General features: G+C 43.7%; 1 protein-coding gene across 6 annotated transcripts in view; it reads left to right on the top strand.

Annotated features, from left to right (window-relative positions):
* Nucleotides 1-17,808, top strand: part of SCPEP1 (serine carboxypeptidase 1) — a 58,531-nt gene extending 40,723 nt beyond the window's left edge. Inside the window, exons 13-14 of one of the 6 annotated variants that reach the window (XR_010937475.1) lie at nt 7,835-9,709; nt 10,417-17,808. Coding sequence is in view for 3 of the 6 variants with exons in the window: in XM_067715673.1 (XP_067571774.1) it covers nt 2,429-2,491 (63 nt within the window). In the remaining 3 variants the exon portion in view is untranslated. Of the gene's footprint in view, nt 1-2,428; nt 2,954-7,834 lie in introns of those variants that run through there. The other 5 variants (XR_010937474.1, XR_010937473.1, XM_067715675.1 and 2 more) reach the window with 5 other exon arrangements.
* The last annotated feature ends 2,115 nt before the right edge of the window (nt 17,809-19,923 follow it).

Below are 19,923 nucleotides of genomic sequence, written 5' to 3' on the forward strand. Positions count from 1 at the left end.
TGGGGCTTGGCCCTGGGAAGGGGGCCCAGCCCAGGCTTGGGGGTCAAATACAAGGCCCTAAGGATGGGCAGGAGTTAGCTGGGTAAAGAGGAGAAGGTGTGGGGTCAAAGAGAGCAGTGCATGCAAGTCCAGAGGCGCCTTCAGGCAACTGCGGCCTCGGAGGGTTGTCTCCGCATCACTGAGGAGACGTGAGGCTGGAGAGGGAGACTTTGCATGCCTTGGTACGGAGCTTAGACCTACCCTGAAAGCAATGATGTGCCACTGGGGGGTTTTAAGCAAAGGAGTAAAATTACCAGATTTGTCTAAGAAATAACATTCTAGCAATGGAGGGCATGGGACAAGACTGGAGCAGAGAGCTGATCTAAGATGCTTTTATAATAGTCCAGGCGGGAGTGACATATAGAGGAATTTGATGTAGGAAGGGAGAATAAGCAGGACTTGGTAACTGTTTTTCGATAGACCAGCCGAGTGGGCTATCCATAGGCAATTGACTATATAAACTGTGTATTTGTGGGTCTAGAGTTAAATGTTTGTCCTTAGAGATAGAGATTCGGCAGTCAAATATGGAAAAGGCCAGGGGCAGGGCCCTGGATACACCAGTATTTAAGAGGCAGGAGGAAAAAGAAGGACCCACAAATGAGACTTGAGTAAAGAACAGCTAGAAAAGTGGGAGGGAGACCAGGGGCATCCCCAAAGCAGAGAGAGGCCAGTGGTGTCGAATGCTGCCAGGAGCTCAGATAAAGGACTGAAGCATAAGCAGTGATTCGGGTGCACCGATGTTGGTGGTAATGGTGGCAAAAGCATGTTTAGTGAATCGGCAGGCTCAGAAGCCAGCACGGAAAGGACAGAGGGAAAGAATGAGCAGTGAAGACGGAAGACAACTTCCTTTAAGAAACCAGAGGGAAGTAGTAGCCCACCCTTTTAATAAACTTGATCCGAAGAGACAGTGGACAAGGCAGCAAGACACAGGGTTAAGAAGGCATTTTGTCATGGCTCTGAGTACCTTCGGTGTTGACTGGGAAAAGGCAGTAGGAGGTCTTAGAGCAGAACACTATTCCAAGAAAGGGTCTCCGCGGAGTCAGAGAGGAGGGGGAGGCAGGAGGAACCAGCTGTAGGCTGTCACTGGTGTGAGGAGTTCAGGCCCGTTTCCTCTTGGTTTGTCACCCATAGAACAAGGCATCAGTTGGGGCAGCCTTAAAATAGCTGTTGGAGACTGTTATTAAATCATCCCCCAACCACTTCCTCTTTAGCTGATTAAGTGTCATTTTGGCATACCCCACCGTGCCTGTGCCTCCTGGGGGCCAAGCCTGGCAGGAGAGTCGGCAGGAGTGTGAGAATCGTGGAGCCGCAGAATTTCAGAACTTGGAGCCATCTACTCTACCGCCATCCTTGTGGAGGACAAACTGAGGCCTCTGCCCCTCCCCCTTTTGATGGTGTGTGGGAAGATTTTTTACAAGGATTATTTGAAAAATCTTACAGGAAAACAGAAAGTTGAATAACTGTAAAAGCAGGGGTGCCCCAAACAAAGGGTCTTGTTGGTTTACAGATTTGCTGTTAGTTCCCCTTCCACTCTGGGACCCTTCCTACACATAGAATCCTTTAAAATGTTTACAATCTTCCCTCTTCCTTGAACAGGCTGGGTCCTAGTAACATAAGCACAGCCCTTATAAAGAAATCAACAGGGACTTCCCTGGTGGTCCAGGGGTTAAGACTCCACGCTTCCACTGCAGGGGATGAGGGTTCCATCCCTGGTTGGGGAACTAAGATCCTGCATGCAGTGTGGCCAAAAAAAAAAAAAGAAAGAAAGAAATCAGCAGATCAGCCCCAATGGAATAGGAGATTCCTTCCTAAATGCTGGCTTCTCTAGACCCCTGCAGCCCAGCAGGTGGGGGTAGGGTCATTTCACAGAAGGGACGCTCTTTTTTTTTTTTTTTTTTTAAGCAGAGGGCTTCTTAGAAGCCCATATGATTTAGATTTATTTATTTATTTTTATTTATGACTGTGTTGGGTCTTCGTTTCAGTGCGAGGGCTTTCTCTAGTTGTGGCAAGCGGGGGCCACTCTTCATCGCGGTGCGCGGGCCTCTCACTATCGCAGCCTCTCTTGTTGCGGAGCACAGGCTCCAGATGCGCAGGCTCAGTAATTGTGGCTCACGGGCCCAGTTGCTCCACGGCATGTGGGAGCAACTTCCCAGACCAGGGCTCGAACCCGTGTCCCCTGCATTGGCAGGCAGATTGTCAACCACTGCGCCACCAGGGAAGCCCTAGAAGGGACGCTCTTTTAAGGAATGGCACGTAAGTGCAGCTGTCCTCCCAGGTTGTTGTCACAGAGCTGGCCCCCTTCCTGGGAGCAGGGTCTCGGGATGCCGGCCCTGACCCCAGCTCCAGGCATAGAACCAGGAGTGCTAACGCAGATACTGCTTGCTTCCAGGTTCCTTCCGACCAAGGGGACATGGCTCTGCAGATGATGAGGCTGGTGACTCAGCAAGAATAGGATGGCCTGGGCTGGAGGTGAGCTGCTTGGCCTTGGGGCACGGAAGCCGAAGCAAGCGCCCTGAAGGTGTAGGAACCACTCTTCTCCCTTTGAATCTGACTCGGGGGGAGAACCTCACTTGGGCTGTGATTGTGAAGGGTCCCATCAGCTTCGACAGAGAACAAAATCATTGCCTCTGTGACAACTTGGAAATCATTTCTGCTTCTGAAAACTAAGTTTTAAAAAACTGGATTTGGGGCTTCCCTGGTGGCGCAGTGGCTGAGAGTCCGCCTGCCGATGGAGGGGACACGGGTTCGTGCCCCGGTCCGGGAAGATCCCACATGCCGCGGAGCGGCTGGGCCCATGAGCCATGGCCGCTGAGCCTGCGCGTCCGGAGCCTGTGCTCCGCAACGGGAGAGGCCACAACAGTGAGAGGCCCGCATACCGCAAATAAATAAATAAATTAATTAATTAAAATTAAAAGCTGGATTTGTTTTCATCAAAATAAAGGGTTGAAGTAGATTAACATTTTCTTATTACAAAAGCAAATTATGCGATTTATAGAAAAATCAGGAAATACAGGCAAAGAACAAAATGAACACTCATGCTCCCTTCCCACGGATAAGCACTGTTACCACTTAAGTGTTTATTCTTGCAAATCTTTTTTTGCTATGTATACATATATATTTTACACAAAAAACGCAATCATTGCTATGTTATTTCACAGTCTACTTTGTTCACACGTCAGTATGATGTCTGCTGAGCATTCCATTTTATGGATGTACCATAATTTACCTACCAAATGCCCAGTGTTGCCCATGAGCAGTGTCTAGTTTGTCGCTTTTATAAACGGTGCTCTGGTGGTTTGTCCTGTTAGTTACATTTTTACACACATCCTTATCATTTTCTTAGAATAATTTCCTAAAAGCATACTTGCTCAGTTAAAAAATTGTAACATTTCTTTAAAATTGAAATGATGAGTTTGGGACTTTAGAGTTTTAATTCATGGCTCAAGATCTGCAAAGGGACCTGATAGCTTCTATGGTAGCCCTGAAAGAAATACCACTTCCTGTAGTTGTGGGGCTGAGATTTTGAAAACCAAACCCAAAGTCTCATCCTGCAGTATGTGAGGAAAGAGTTACTAACAGGTTACGCCTACGTGACGAGCCCCTTCTGACCTGAGACTAAAACAGGCTTCCTTGGGTGGTGCTCCACGCTTTCCCCACAGTTCGGTTTGCTGTTGGGAAGAGAGGGCTCCTGTACTCCTGTGTGGATGGGGAAGAATGCAGAGACTTGTGCTGGGCCCCTCTGGACTCCACCAATGCGTATCGTTCTCCTGCTGCTTCTGCCGGGTATCATTTGCTGGAAAAACATTGAACTATGAGTATAACTAGTTACTGGGTCTTATGAGTATAACTAGTTACTGGGTCTTATGAGTCCTTTGGGCGTTGAATTACAACATAAGTTGAATTCCCATCCTCACAGAGTCTTTTTGTTAGAGGTTAGGGTATTTGGGGGGAAGGAGTGAAAGTTTGAACATTAGGATATGTCATATGGGCAGATTCCAATGAACCTGGGACCTCAAAGCTTTTTTGCCATTGGGAGCAGCCCTTCCATCCCTGTCTGAGGAGGTTAGTCTCTTGCCCTAAGATCCTATAGCAAATTCCCAGACTTGCCTAAGGCCCCTGTTCCTGCTACATTGTATTCTCTCTCAACCCACACCCATGCCTTCATGGGATTCCCTATGATGTGTTGACTGAGGAAGAAAAGTCTCAGGCTTGGTTTGTAGGTGGTTCTGTGCGATATGCATGCATCACCTGAACGTGGACTGCTTTGGCACTGGAGTTCCTCTCTGGGACAGCCCTGGAAGGTGGTGGTGAATGGAAATCCTCCTACTGGACAGAACTGGGAGCAGTGCACCTGTTTATTTTGCCTGCAAAGAGATGGCCAGAAGAAAGGGTCTGCCCTGAGTCATGGTTTGGTTGGGTCATTGCACTGGAAGGAGCACAACTGGAAAATCGAAAGGTCTGAAGGAGAGAGGTCTGAGGATAGAGCTCTCTGATTGGCAGAGGGTGAAGATGTTTGGGTTCCATGTGAATGCTCACTGAAGGGCAGGGGAAGGTTTTAATAATCGGGTGGATGGGATGACCCATTTGGTAGACATCAGACAGCCCCCTTCCCCAGCAACTCCTGTGGACTTGTGAACATAGTGGCCCTGGTGATAGTGATGGAGGCTATGCATGGCCTCAGCAACATGAACGTGTGTTCGCCAAGACTGAACTGGCTACAGCTACTGCTCAGTGCCCAACCTGCCAGCAGGAGACAGCGCTGAGCCCCTAATGTGGCACCATTGCCGCAAGGAATCAGCCAGCTACCTGGTGTTAGGTTGATTACATTGGACCACTTTCATTTTGGAAGAGGCAGCAAGTTGCTCTTACTGGAATTGACACTTGCTCCGGACATAGATTTGCCTTCCCTGCCCACAATGCTTCTGCCAAAACTACCACCTGTGGCCTTACAGGATGTCTCATCCGCCATCATGTTATTCACAGCAAATGAAATACAGCAGTGGGTTCGTGCTTTTGGGATTCACTGGTCCAACCCTAGTCTTCATCATCTCAAAGCAACTGCTTTGACAGACAATTGAATGACTTTTTGAAGATTCAGTTATATTGCCGAATAGGTGGTGACATCTTGCAAGGGCTGGGGCAGTGTCCTCCGCTTTGTGGTAAATTCTCTAAATCAGCATTATGTTTCTCCCATACCCTGGATTCAGAAGTTCAGGAATCAAGGGATAAATATGAAAGTCAATCCTCTCAGTATTAACCCTAATGATCCAATAGTCAAAGTTTTGCTTCCCATCTCTGCAGTTTTAGCATCTGCTGGTGTAGAGATCTTGGAGAAATGCTTTCACAAGGAGACACAGCAAAGATTGCATTAAATTGGAACTTGAAGCTGCCATCTGGCCTCTTTGGGCACTGAATCAATAGGCAGAGTACTGGCTGGGGTGATTGACCTGACTATCAAGGGGAAACTGGGTTGCTGCTGCACGGTGGGGGTAAGAAGGGGTACTGCAGGAGACCCTTTGGGGTGCCTCTTAGTACTCCCATATCCTCTGATTAAGATCAATGGAAAACACATAAACAACAAGGTCCTACTACTGTATAGCACAGAGAACTATATTCAGTATCCTATGATGAACGATATTAAAGAATATTAAAAGAATATATATATATAACTGAATCACTTTTCTGTACAGCAGAAATTAACACAATGTTGTAAATCAACTATACGTCAATAAAACAAACAAACAAAAATCAGTGGAAAACTACAACCGCCCAATATAGACTGCTAACGTCCCATATCCTTCACAAAGGGCTTGAGTCATTCCACCAGGCAAGGAGCTATGACGACGGAGGTGTTTGCTGAGGGCAAAAGAAATATGGAATGAGCAGTAGATGATGATAGTTACAAATACTAGCTGTGGCCTTGTGACCAGCTGTAGAATGAGGACTCTAATAGTTTAAAGTATTTCTTCTTTATTTTGATGTGACTATATTTTAATAAATATTAACCAAAAATTTTTTATCTCCTCTCTCAAACTCTTATCATCTAACCTGAGATGTGCTCATAATCACTTTATATGTAAGTGTTTTAAGTTACAAGATGTCAAAACAGGAGTGTGAATCAGCTAGGAAAAGAATGAATGTTATCCAAAGATGAAAAAGGGACCTTGATGCTCTCCTGGGGATGAGGTTAGAATGGTTTTGGTTGTAAGAGGGATAGTGTGTCATGTTAAGCAGAAGCATAGCTTTGTTTTTGTCTTTATTTGGAGATTAAATGGTGTTTCGAGCAACGTGTGGGTGGCCAGTTGAGAAGGGGTAGACTGTAGTCTTTGTAATGTTTCAACTTGCCTTGGCCAAACTCTGTTTTCCAGAGTTAAATTTCCGCTATGTTTCTGATTAGAGTGGCCTAGAAGACTGGAGATTCTATGACCTTTGGAGGATGGAAATTGATTTTTCCTAGTTAGGCCAGCTGCTATTTCACCTTGTGAACTGTTGTCTTCTCATCTGTTTCTTAATTTCTTATTTCATGAGCTCAGTGTTTGCTTTAATTTCCTTGAGAGGAAGCAAAGTGTTTAGAGTTTCCTAGTACAAACCTTCCAAGGAATGTTTCTCATCTGTTTCATCTATCTTTTGTATTTTGTGTTGATTTCCTCCATTTTAGTTGAGGTTGGTTGTGTGTGTGTTTTTTCATGTTTATTGTGTTTGCTTGTTTATGTATACTTACCTCTGAATGAGGGTAGTTATAGAATAATCTCGTTCCCCATCCTGTTCTTTTGGTTAATTTTTAGCTTGTCCCCTTAGTTCTTATTCTGGAAGATTGGATGTTGTGGGTCCATATGGTCTGTTTAGTTGTTCAGGTGCCTAAGGGAGGTGGATGCTGGGATCTTGAGCAATAAGAACAGATCTTCCTCGACTTTGATGGGGTTACATCCTGATAGATCCATCGTAAGTTGAAAATAAGTCAAAACTGCATTTAGTATACCTAACCTACCTAGCTTACCTAGCTTAGCCTAACCTACCTTAAACGTGCTCGGAACACTTCCATTAGCCTGCGGTTGGGGACAGCCATCCAACACAAAGCCTGTTTTATAATGAACTGTTGAATATCTCATGTAATTTGTTGAATACTGTACTGAAAGGGAAAGAATGGTTGTCAGTGTCTCATGATCATGTGACCGACAGGGAGCTGTGGCTGCTGCTGCCCAGCATCACAAGAGAGTGTTGTACCAGGTGTCGCAGCCCGGGGAAAGATCACAGTTCAGAATCTGATGTACGGTTTCTACTGAATGCGTATTGCTTTTGCACCATCTAACGTCGAAAAATTGTAAGTCGTGGGCTGTCTGTATCGGGAACCTTACTTGGGGCCCTTATTCACTCATGGCAGAGGCACCTAGGTTTTCTTGTGGTCCCCTGCTGCAGGATGGACCAATCACTTTGGTTTTTTTCTTTGTTTTTATTTGTTTTTTTGGACCAACCACTTTGGTAAGAAGCGAAGTCCAGAGAGACCTAGGGACTCCTTATTTGATGGAATAGTATTAGTTCCCTATTGCTGCATAACAAATCACCCAGAAATGTGGTGACTTAGAACATTAGTATCTGATCGTTTCTGTAGGTCAAGTTGGGGTCTCTCCTGGGGCTGCCATCAAGCTGTTAGCCAGAGCTGCAGTCATCTCAAGGCTCAACTGGGGAAGGATCTGCTTACAAGCTCGCTCATGAGATTGTTGGCAAGACTCAGCTCATCACAGGCGGTTGGACTGAGGGCCTCTCTCAGTTATTTGCCATGTGAATCTCTCCGCAGGGCAGCGCATGACGTGGCAAAGTGAGAGAGAAGAATCGGGGAGAGAAAGTGAGCAAGGTACAGGTCACCGTCCTTTATAGCCGAATCCCAGTGTGCTATCTTATCACCTTTGCCTATTCTATTCTTAAGAAGCAAGTCAGTATGTCCTGCCCCGTTCAAGTGGAGGGAATTACACAAGGGCATGAATACAGGAAGCAGACATCGCTGAGAGCCATTGAAAGACTGTCTACCAGGTGGGCCAGCACTCATTTTCTCATACCTCCCTCTGTCTTTCTTCACCTCAGAACTCTTCTTGTCATGAGAGGGGTCAGAGGAGAAAGTATGGTGATGTAGACTTTCAGGCTGTCCTCACACCTCACACTCCTGAGGTGGAAGAATGGGCTTCCCCATGGCCTTAGGTTCAAGTCCAAAATCCTTAACCAGACCCAAAGACCTAATAGAATCAGGGCCCTCTTCAGCCTCATTGGCGTCTCTCTACCCCTTTCTCTTTTCACAGCAGTGCTATTAGAAGTTGGGTTCCTGGAGAGGGCCCTATAAGTTGTATCCTCTTCCTTACCCAAGTTCTGAAACAACTGAAAACAACACAATAAAGTCAGCAGATAAGAAAACCAAAATAAACTGGAAGATGTAGCTTAGTGTTTGAATCAGAGTGCACTTGCTAATTGCAAATACCCAGTCTTGACCTTGGACCAGCCCATCCAGGGAAAGGGACAGTGTGTAAGGCAGACACTGCCTCCTGCTCATCCTGGTAGAGAGGGGAAAAGAAAGCCAAATCCCCCCAAGCCAGCATTCATGCTAGATTGGCTCTACCCAGTCAAGAAATGTAGACCACCACCTGTGCCCCAGTGTGATGAACACTATGAATTACTTGCCAGTCCACCCTCACAGGCACCTTCCGGAGTGCAGAGGTCAGAAAGCCCAAACTATACTCACAGATGCCTTTGTAGCTAGGGTTCGTGGTGTAAATGAGGTGGATATTAGATGGTGGCCCTTCTGGTTTGGTTTTGTTTTTCTCGCAAGCCAGGTTGTAGAATCGTGAGATTTTTTCAGCAGCAATGTTCCAGGACCCATTCTTCCTGTGTATGAAGGATCTTTTGGGGTGGCATCTTCTTGCCTGAGGGCTCCTGGTCCCTGACTTACAACTATGGTGGTCTGTGTTAAATCAGTGTTCCAGTGGTAGGAGCTACAGTAGTGGACGAGTTCTTCCATGTTCTTGGACTCACCCCTGGAGACCCTATCCTTGAGCCATTTCTTCCCTCCTTCCAGTCTTTCAGTGAAGTAGTGAGCACTGATACTGATAAATCCTTTCCTACCCAAAATATCTACAGTGCTTTCTATTTCCTGCACTAAACTTTGGATGATATTGTAGTGGAAGTGCCTGACAATTAGCTTATTTGATTGTAATGTAGGTGCCTGACATTAAACTTTCGATTGAATAAGCACATTGCCAGCTACACAAGTACATAAAGAGCCAGGCCACTGCGCCTATGAAGTTCCCCCTTTAGAAAGCCCTGGGTGACCTAGATGACTGACGGCTTGAGTGATCCTGCTTTTTCCCTTCCTGCTCCTTCATTCCCAATCCTGTGTTCTAAATTAACCAATAAAGAGTGAGCTCATGAAACTCTAGGCACCCCAGTAAAGGCAGAACCCAGGTATGCACTCTCTTTCTCTTTGGCCATGACCTCAGTATGTAGGCCCCAGGCATGCCTGTACCCTCCAGGGCTTGTGAGTAATCAACCTTGCTTTTTCAAAGTTCCCTGAGGGTTGCTGTGAGGTGCATCTTGCAATCATGATCAGAACCACAAGAGCTAATCCAGCCACAGCACTGGCTCCAGTAGGGGAAGAGGAGGCTCACCACAGGTAGCAGGGGCCCAGGTGAGTGCCCGCAGGCATTCCGAGCAGATAGGTAGCATCACTGTCCATAGGCTGAGACTGCCACAAAACAGATACCCATCAGATAACTCAGCCTTCCTCATTGCGGAGGATTAAAGTGAGGCAAGAGCTCTGAGTCTTCAGGAAGACTTAAAGCCAGAAACAGGGAAGAAGCCTTTCCCCTCTCCACTCTTCAGCACCCAACACTGGACTTTTCATGTGTCCTTCTTATTGAAAGACCTCCTGCCCCTCCCCACGTAGCTACTTTCTTACTCATCTTTCAGGTTTCAGCATAAACCTGACCTTCTCTCATAAGCCTTCCCTGATTCCCCTGGGAAGTTAGCAGCCCCCTTACTCAGTCTCATAGCCCTCTACCCGTCCTCTGTGATCCTCCGTCTTCTAGTGATTACTTCCTGGGGCCCTGGTACAGGGCAGGCCTTCAGGGTTCGCTAGTTGTTTGGCTGAGTAGCACTCCAGAGCAGGAATGAGGAAGGAACACCATGGACCTCTTCCACATTGTGCAGTCCCTGAGCTGCACTTGAGTTCGCTTTGTTCCAGGTGCTTGTCTTCCTCATTGGCTCTGACTGGGATTTCACCATTCAGTGATACCCACTTTTTGCCGTATCTGTGCATGAAAATTTGCCACATTTTCTCGTTTCAAAAACTTGACCTTTTCATTTGTGCTGTTCTCTTTCCAACTTTGTTGGCAGATGTAGTTCACTGTTGCAGAAGTCTTGGGAGCAACGTCTTCCATGATAGCAAGAACAAGAATTGTATTTCTCACGAGGAGCTGTGCCCCGGACTTAGGGCCATCTGTTGCAAGGTTAGTTACACTTTATGGAGGTCTATCTATGCTGTAGGATAGGTAATCGAGCAGGTTGTAGGCAGAGAGTGCCAATACGAAAGCCCTTCTGAATGAGGTATCACCTCACAGAGGTCAGAATGGCCATCATTAAAAACTCTGCAACAATAAATGCTGGAGAGGGTGTGGAGAAAAGGGAACCTTCCTACATTGTTGGTGGGAATGTAAATTGGTACAACCACTATGGAGAACAGTATGGAGGTTCCTTAAAAAAACTAAAAATAGAATAAAGATGCAGATATAGAGAATAGACTTGAGGACATGGGGAGGGGGAAGGGTAAGCTGGGACAAAGTGAGAGAGTGGCATGGACATATATACACTACCAAATGTAAAATAGATAGTTAGTGGGAAGCAGCTGCATAGCACAGGGAGATCAGCTCGGTGCTTTTTGACCACCTAGAGGAGTGGGTTAGGGAGGGTGGGAGGGAGACGCAAGAGGGAGGAGATATGGAGATATATGTATACATATAGCTGATTCACTTTGTTATACAATGGAAACTAACACACCATTGTAAAGCAATTATACTCCGATAAAGATGTTTAAAAAAAAAAAACTAAACTAAAAATAGAACTACCACGTGATCCAGCAATCCCACTCCTGGGCATATATTATGGAGAAAACCATAATTTGAAAAGATATATGCACCCCAGTGTTCACTGGAGCACTATTTACAATACATGAGACATGGAAGCAACCTAAATGTCCATCGACAGAGGAATGGATAAAGAAGATGGGATATGTATATACAATGGACTGTTACTCGGCCATAAAAAAAGAATGAAATAACACCGTTTGCAGCAACATGGGTGGACCTAGAGATTATCATACTAAGTGAAGTCAGACAGAGAAAGACAAATATATGATATCACTTATATGTGGAATCTAAAAAGATGACATAAATAAACTTATTTACAAAACAGAAACAGACTCACAGACTTCGAAAACAAACTTATGGTTACCAAAGGGGAAAGGTTGGGGGGAGGGAGAAATTAGGAGTTTGAGATTAACATATACACACTACTGTATATAAAATAGAGGGAGTCAAGATGGTGGTGTGGGAAGACGCGGAGTTAGCATCTCCCCACAACTAGGGCGCCTGCCGGCTGCTGGTGGGGGACTCTGATGCCCAAGGAGATGGGAGGAATGCCAAAGTGAACTGATAGGATGTAGGGGGACTAAGTGGGGGAGGAGAAGTGGAGGCTAGACAGGATTGGCGCCACTGAGAGCGGGGAGATCAGGAGAAGCAGGCGCGAGAGACTCTCCAGGAAGAGCAAGAGAGGAGTGGAGGGCGATCGCCTTGCCCACTCGGGCCGGGGAGACTGCTGAGCTCCCAGGCCGGTACCCCCACTCCAAAGCCCCATCCAGGCCACATAGGTCCTGGGGGCATAGGAGGGAGGCTGGGGAGATCAGGAGAGGCAGGTGGGAGGAGCCATCCAGGAGGAGCAGGAGAGGAGCGGAGGGTGATTTCCATGCTCACTTGGGCCTGGGGAACCTGCTGAGCTCCCAGGCTGATCCCCTGCCCTCAAAAGCACCCTCCAAACCCCCCTCCAGGTCATGTGGGTCCTTGGGGGCATAGGAAGGAAGCTGAGGGGAGAACAGGAGAGGCAGGTGAGAGGAGTGGGAGAGGAGCAGAGGGCAATTGCCATGCCCACTCGGGAGAGGGAGGCTGCTGAGCTCCCAGGCCGATCCCCTGCCCTCAAAAGCGCCCTCCAAAGCCCCCTCCAGGCCACACGGGTCCTTGGGGGTCATAGGAGGGAGACCGGAGATCAGGAGAGGCAGGTGGGAGGGGCCCTTCCAGACCAGAGGAGCAGGAGAGGAGAGGAGGGTGTTTTCCCTGCCCATTTGAGCCCAGAAAGCCTGCTGGGCTCCCAGGTGAGGTCCCCTGCCCTCTGAGACCAGGGATGGGTGGTACGCCTGGGCCCCTTCTGTTTCTTGAACCTAAGCCCCACACCCCACAGCTCCCAGGGCCTTTTCTGACTCTGTGGGTCCTGAGCATTGGCCCCACCCACCGCCCAAACCTTTCCCTTGTTTAGTCCCTGCCCTCCACAGCCAAGCCCTTTCCCCACCCTTTTTTTTTCTTTTCCCTCCTCCTTTTTACTATTGTAGTACTGATGTACCTTCCGGTTGTTGATTCGTCTATATTTTTATTTTTATATTCTTCCTAACATATCTGTTAGTTTACTAGTCTATTTTTATTTTTTACTTTTTTTTTCTTGCTGCCCCAGGCAGCTTGAAGGATCTTAGTTCATGAGCCCAGGGTCGGGCCAAAGCTCCTGCGGTGGGAGCTCTGAGTCCCAACCACTGGACTAACAGAGAACCTCAGACCCCAGGGAATATCCATAGGAGTGAGATCTCACAGAGTTCTTCATCTCAGCACCAAGACCCAACTCTACCTAATAGCCTACAAACCCCAGTGTTGGAAGCCTCAGGCCAAACAACCAGTAAGACAGGAACACAATCCCACCCGTAAAAAAAAAAAAAAAAAAGACAAAAAAATATCACACATGAAGGAGCAAGGTAAAAACCTACAAGACCAAATAAATGAAGAGGAAGTAGGCAACCTACCTGAAAAAGAATTCAGATTAATGATAGTGAACATGATCCAGAATCTAAGAAATAGAATGGAGACATGGATTGAGAAAATACAAGAAATGCTTAACAAAGGTCTAGAAGTAAAGAACAAACAAACAGATGAACAACACAATAACTGAAATGAAAAATACATGAGAAGGAATCAATAACAGAATAACTGAGGCAGAAAAACGAATAAGCGAGCTGGAAGACAAAATGTTGGAAATAACTGCCAAGGAGCAGAATAAAGAAAAAAGAAGGAAAAGAATTGAAGACAGGGGACTTCCCTGGTGGCACAGTGGTTAAGAATCCACCAGCCAATGCAGGGGACATGAGTTGGAGCCCTGGTCTAGGACGATCCCACATGCTGAGGAGCAACTAAGCCTGTGAGCCACAACTACTGAGCCTGTGCTCTAGAGCCCATGCTCTGCAAAAAGAGAAGCCACCACAATGAGAAGCCCACTCACTGCGACAAAGAATAGCCCCTGCTTACCGCAACTAGAGAAAGCCCACGCACAGCAATGAAGACCCAATGCAGCCAAAAATAAATAAATAAAATAATTTTATTAAATAAAAAATTGAAGGCAACCTCAGAGACCTCTGGGACAGCACTAAACACACCAACATTCGAATTATAGGGGTCCCAGAAGAAGAAAAGAGAAAGAAAGGGTCTGAGAAAATATTTGAAGAGACTGTAGTGGAAAACTTCTCTAACATGGGAAAGGAAAGAGGCAACCAAGTCCAGGAAGCACAGAGAATCCCATACAGGATAAACCCTAGGAGAAACACACCAAGACACATATTAATCAAAGTAACAAAAATTAAATTCAAAGAAAAAATATTAAAAGCAGCAAGGGAAAAGCAAAAAATAACATACAAAGGAATCCCCATAAGGTTATTAGCTGATTTTTCAGCAGAAACTCTGCAGGCCAGAAAGGAGTGGCAGGATATACTTAAAATGATAAAAGAAAAACACCTACAACCAAGATTACTCTACCCAGCAAGGATCTCCTTCAGATTCGATGGAGAAGTCAAAAGCTTTTCAGACAAGCAAAAGCTAAGAGAATTCACCACCACCAAACTAGCTTTACAACAAATGCTAAAGAAAGTTCTCTAAGTGGGAAACACAAGAGAAGAAAAAGACCTACAAAAACAAACCCAAAACAATTAAGAAAATGGTAATAGGAACATACATATTGATAATAACCTTGAATGTAAATGGATTAAATGCCCCAACCAAAAGACACAGACTGGCTGAATTGATACAAAAACAAGACCCATATATATGCTACCTACAGGAGACTCACTTCAGTCCTAGGGACACGTACAGACTGAAAGTGAAGGGATGGAAAAATATATTCCATGCAAATGGAAATCAAAAGAAAGATGGAGTAGTAATACTTGTATCAGATAAAATAGACTTTAAAATAAAGACTGTTACAAGAGGTAAGGAGGGACACTACATAATGATCAAAGGATCAATCCAAGAAGAAGATATAATAATTATAAAGGTTTATGCACCCAACATAGGAGCACCTCAACACATACGGCAATTGCTAAAAACCGTGGAAAGAGAAATCAACAGTAACACAATAATAGTAGGGAACTTTAACACCCCACTTACACCAATGGACAGATCATCCAAACAGAAAATAAATAAGGAAACACAAGCTTTAAATGACATAATAGACCAGATAGCTCTAATTGATATTTAGAACATTCCACCCAAAAGTGGCTGAGTACACTTTCTTCTCAAGTGCACAGAGAACATTCTCCAGGATAGATCATATCTTGGGTCACAAAGCAAGCCTTGGAAAATTTAAGAAAATTGTAATAGTATCAAACATCTTTTCTGACCACAATGCTATGAGATTGGAAATCAATTACAGGAAAAAAAAAACTGTAAAAAACACAAATACATGGAGGCTAAACAGTGCACTACTAAATAACCAAGAGATCATGGAAGAAATCAAAGAAGAAATTAAAAAATACATAGAAACAAATGACAATGAGAACATGATAAGCCAAAATCTATGGGGTGCAGCAAAAAGAGTTCTAAGAGGGAAGCTTATAGCAATACAGCCTCACCTCAAGAAACAAGAAAAATCTCAAATAAAACAATCTAACCCTACACTTTAAACAACCAGAGAGTGAAGAACATAGAAAATCCAAAGTCAGTAGAAGTAAAGAAACCATAAAGATCAGAGCAGAAATAAATGAAATAGAAATGAAGAAAATAATAGCAAAGATCAATAAAACTAAAAGCTGGTTCTTTGGGAAGATAAACAAAATTGATAAATCCTTAGCCAGACTCATCAAGAAAAAAAGGGAGAGGACACAAATCAATAAAATTAGAAATGAAAAAGGAGAAATCACAGCTGACACTGCAGAAATAAAATGGATGATAAGAGACTACTACAAACAACTATATGCCAATAAAATGGACAACCACGAAGAAATGGACAAATTCTTGGAAAGGTACAATTTTCCAAGACTGAACCAGGAAGAATTAGAAAATATAAACAGACCTATCACAAGCAGTGAAATTGAAACCATAATTTAAAATCTTCGAACAAACAGAAGTCCAGAACCAGATGGCTTCACAGGAGAATTCTATCAAACATTTAGAGAAGAGCTAACACTGATCCTTCTCAAACTCCTCCAAAAAATTGCAGAGGGAGAAACACTCCCAGATTCATTCTATGAAGCCACCATCACCCTGACACCAAAACCAAACAAAGATAGTCACACACAAAAAAGAAAATTACAGACCAATATCACTGATGAACATAGATGTAAAAATCCTGAACAAAATACTAGCAAACAGAATCCAACAACACATTAAAAGGATCATACACCATGATCAAGTGGCATTTATCCCAGGGATGCAAGGATTCTTCAATATACGCAAATCAATCAGTGTGATACACTACATTAACAAATTAAGGAATAAAAACCATATGATCATCTCAGTAGATGCAGAAAAAGCTTTTGGCAAAATTCAACACTGGTTTATGATGAAAACTCTCCAGAATATGGGCATAGAGGGAACTTACCTCAACATAATAAAGGCCATACGTGACAAACCCACAGCAGGCATCATACTCAATGGTGAAAAACTGAAAGCATTTCCACTAAGATCAGGAAGAAGACAAGGATGTCCACTCTCGCCACTCTTATTCAACATAGTTTTGGAAGTCCTTGCCACAGCAGTCAGAGAATAAAAAGCAATAAAAGGAATACAAATTGGAAAAGAAGAAGTAAAACTGTCACTGTTTGCCAATGACATGATACTGTACACAGAAAATCCTAAAGATTTCACCAGAAAACTACTAGAACTATTCAATGAATTCGGTAAGGTTGCAGGATACAAAATTAATGCACAGAAATCTCTGGCATTCCTATGCACCAACAGTGAAAAATCAGAAAGAGAAATTAAGGAAACACTTCCATTTACCACTGCAAGATAAAGAATAAAATACCTAGAAATAACCCTGCCTAAGGATGCAAAAGACTTGTACTCAAAACTATAAAACACTGATGAAAGAAATCAAAGATGACATAAACAGATGGAAAAATATACCATGTTCATAGATTGGAAGAATCAATATTGTGAAAAGGACTATACTAACCAAAGCAATCTGCACCTTCAGTGCAATCCCTATCAAACTACCAATGCCATTCTTCACAGAATTAGAACAAAAAACTTTACAATTTGTATGGAAACACAATAGACCCCAAATAGCCAAAGCAATCTGGAGAAAGAAAAACTGAGTTGGAGGAATCAGGCTTCAAGCTATACCACAAAGCTACAGTAATTAAGACAGTATGGTAATGGCACAAAAACAGAAATATAGATCGATGGTACAAGATAGAATGCCCAGAGATAAACTCACACACATACAGGCACCTAATTTATGACAAAGGAGGCAAGAACATACAATGGAGAAAAGACAGCCTCTTCAACAAGTGGTGCTGGGAAAACTGGACAGCTACATATAAAAGAATGAAATTAGAACACTATCTAACACCATACACAAAAATAAACTCCAAATGGATTAAAGACTTAAATAAGACCAGACCCTATAAAACTCTTAGAGGAAAACATAGGGAAAATACTCCTTGACATAAGGCATAGCAAGATCTTTTTTGAACCACCTCCTAGAGTAACAGAAATAAAAACAAAAATAAACAAATGGGATTTAATTAAACTTAAAAGCTTTTGCATAGCAAAGGAAACTATAAACAAGACAAAAAGACAACCCTCAGAATTGGAGAAAATATTTGCAAATGAAACAACAAAGGATTAATCTCCAAAATATACAAACAACTCATGGAGCTCAAAATCAAAAAAACAAACAATCCAGTTAAAAAATGAGTGAAAGACCTAAATAGACATTGCACCAAGGAAGACATACAGATGGCCAAGAGGCACATGAAAAGATGCTCAGCATCACTAATCATTAGAGAAATGCAAATCAAAACTCCAATGAGGGGGCTTCCCTGGTGGCACAGTGGTTAAGAATCCGCCTGCCAATGCAGGGGACAGAGGTTCGTGCCCTGGTCCGGGAAGATCCCACATGCTGTGGAGCAGCTAAGCCCAGAAGCCACAACAACTGAGCCCAAATGCCACAACTACTGCAGCCCACGTGCCTAGAGCCCATGCTCCGCAACAAGAGAAGGCACCACAGTGAGAAGCCCACGCCGCATAATCAAGAATAGCCCCCGCTCACTCCAACTAGAGAAAGCCCGTGTGCAGCAACGAAGAGCCAACGTAGCCAAAAATAAATAAATAAATTTATTTAAAAAAAAAAAAAAACTCCAATGAGGTATCACCTCACACCAGTCAGAATGGCCATTATCAAAAAATCTGGAAACAATAAATGCTGGAAAGGGTGTGGTGAAAAGGTAAATTGGTATCAATTTACAAAAAGGTATCAATTTACAATCCATAGTAAATTGATACACCCACTATGGAAAACAGTATGGAGGTTCCTTAAAAAACTAAAAATAGAACTACCATATGACCCAGCAATCCCAGTACTGGGTATATACCCTGAGAAAACCATAATTCAAAAAGAGACATGTACCGCAATGTTCATTGCAGCACTATTTACAATAGCCAGGACATGGACGCAACCTAAGTGTCCATCAACAGATGAATGGATAAAGAAGATGTGGCACATATAAACAATGGAATATTACTCAGCCATAAAAAGAAACGAAATTGAGTTATTTGTAGTGAGGTGGATGGACCTAGAGTCTGTCATACAGAGTGAAGTAAGTCAGAAAGAGAAAAACAAATACCATATGCTAACACATATGTATGGAACCTAAAAAACAAACAGAAACAACGGTACTGAGTAGCGTAGTTGCGGGGCAGGAATAAAAAGGTAGACAGAAAATGGACTTGAGGACATGGTTTGGGAGGGGGAAGCTGGGGCGAAGTGAGAGTAGCATCGACATATATACACTACTGAATGTAAAATAGATAGCTAGTGGGAAGCAGCCGCATAACACAGGGAGATCAGCTCGGTGCTTTGTGACCACCTAGAGGGGTGGGATAGGGACGGTGGGAGGGAGATGCAAGGTGGAGGAGATATGGGAATAACTGTATATGTATAGCTGATTCACTTTGTTATACAGTAGAAACTAACACACCATTGTAAAGCAATTATACTCCAATAAAGATGTTTAAAAATAAATATAAATAAACAAATAAAAGAATGTGTCTTACTCATCTTCAGATCCCAAGTACCTGTCCCAATGCCTGACATATAAGAGCACACGGTAAATATTCGACAAACCAAACTAAATTATGAGCATCACGCAGGAAGCCTGGAACCTACTTAAGAAATGGAGAAGTGCATTTCCAGTTTCATGTTTCCAGTTTCATTTGGGACTTAGGTGATACATATATCTTTTCTAGTTAGTGTTTTTGTTTTCTTCAGATAAATACCCAGTAGTGGAATTGATGGATCATATGGTAGTTCTATTTTTAATTTTTTGAGGAATCTCCATACTGTTTTCCATAGTGACTGCACCAATTTACATTACCACCAACAGTGCGTAAGGGTTCCCATTTCTCCACACCCTCACCAACACATGGTATTTGTTGTCTTTTTAATTTATTTGTTTGTTTGCGGTGCGCGGGCCTCTCACTGCTGTGGCCTCTCCCGCCGCGGAGCACAGGCTCCGGACGCGCAGGCTCAGCGGCCATGGCTCACGGGCCCAGCCGCTCTGCGGCATGTGGGATCCTCCCGGACCGGGGCACGAACGCGTGTCCCCTGCATCGGCCGGCGAACTCGCAACCACTGCGCTGACAGGGAAGCCCCTGTTGTCTTTTTAATGATAGCCATTCTGACAGTTATGAGGTGATAAATCATAGTATAGTTTATTTACTGATTCATATGTATATTATATATATACATATGTATATATATGTGTGTGTATATATATATATATATAAATATATATATATATATTCTTTTTCAGATTCTTTTCCAATACAGGTAATTACAGGACATTGAATATAGTTCCCTGTGCTATACAGTGAGTCCTTGTTATTTATCTACTCACTGTGGTTTTGATTTACATTTCCTTGATGATTAGTGATGTTGAGCATCTTTTCATGTACTGGTTGGCCATATGTATGTCTCCTTTGGAAAAAATGTTCTGCTCATTTTTTAATTGAGAGGTGTTTTTGATGTTGAGTTGTATGCATTCTTTGTATATTTTGGATATTAACCCCTTATAGGAGATATTGTTTGCAAATGTCTTCA

Source organism: Pseudorca crassidens, chromosome 19 (assembly GCF_039906515.1).
Source record: "Pseudorca crassidens isolate mPseCra1 chromosome 19, mPseCra1.hap1, whole genome shotgun sequence".
Taxonomy (NCBI): domain Eukaryota; kingdom Metazoa; phylum Chordata; class Mammalia; order Artiodactyla; family Delphinidae; genus Pseudorca; species Pseudorca crassidens.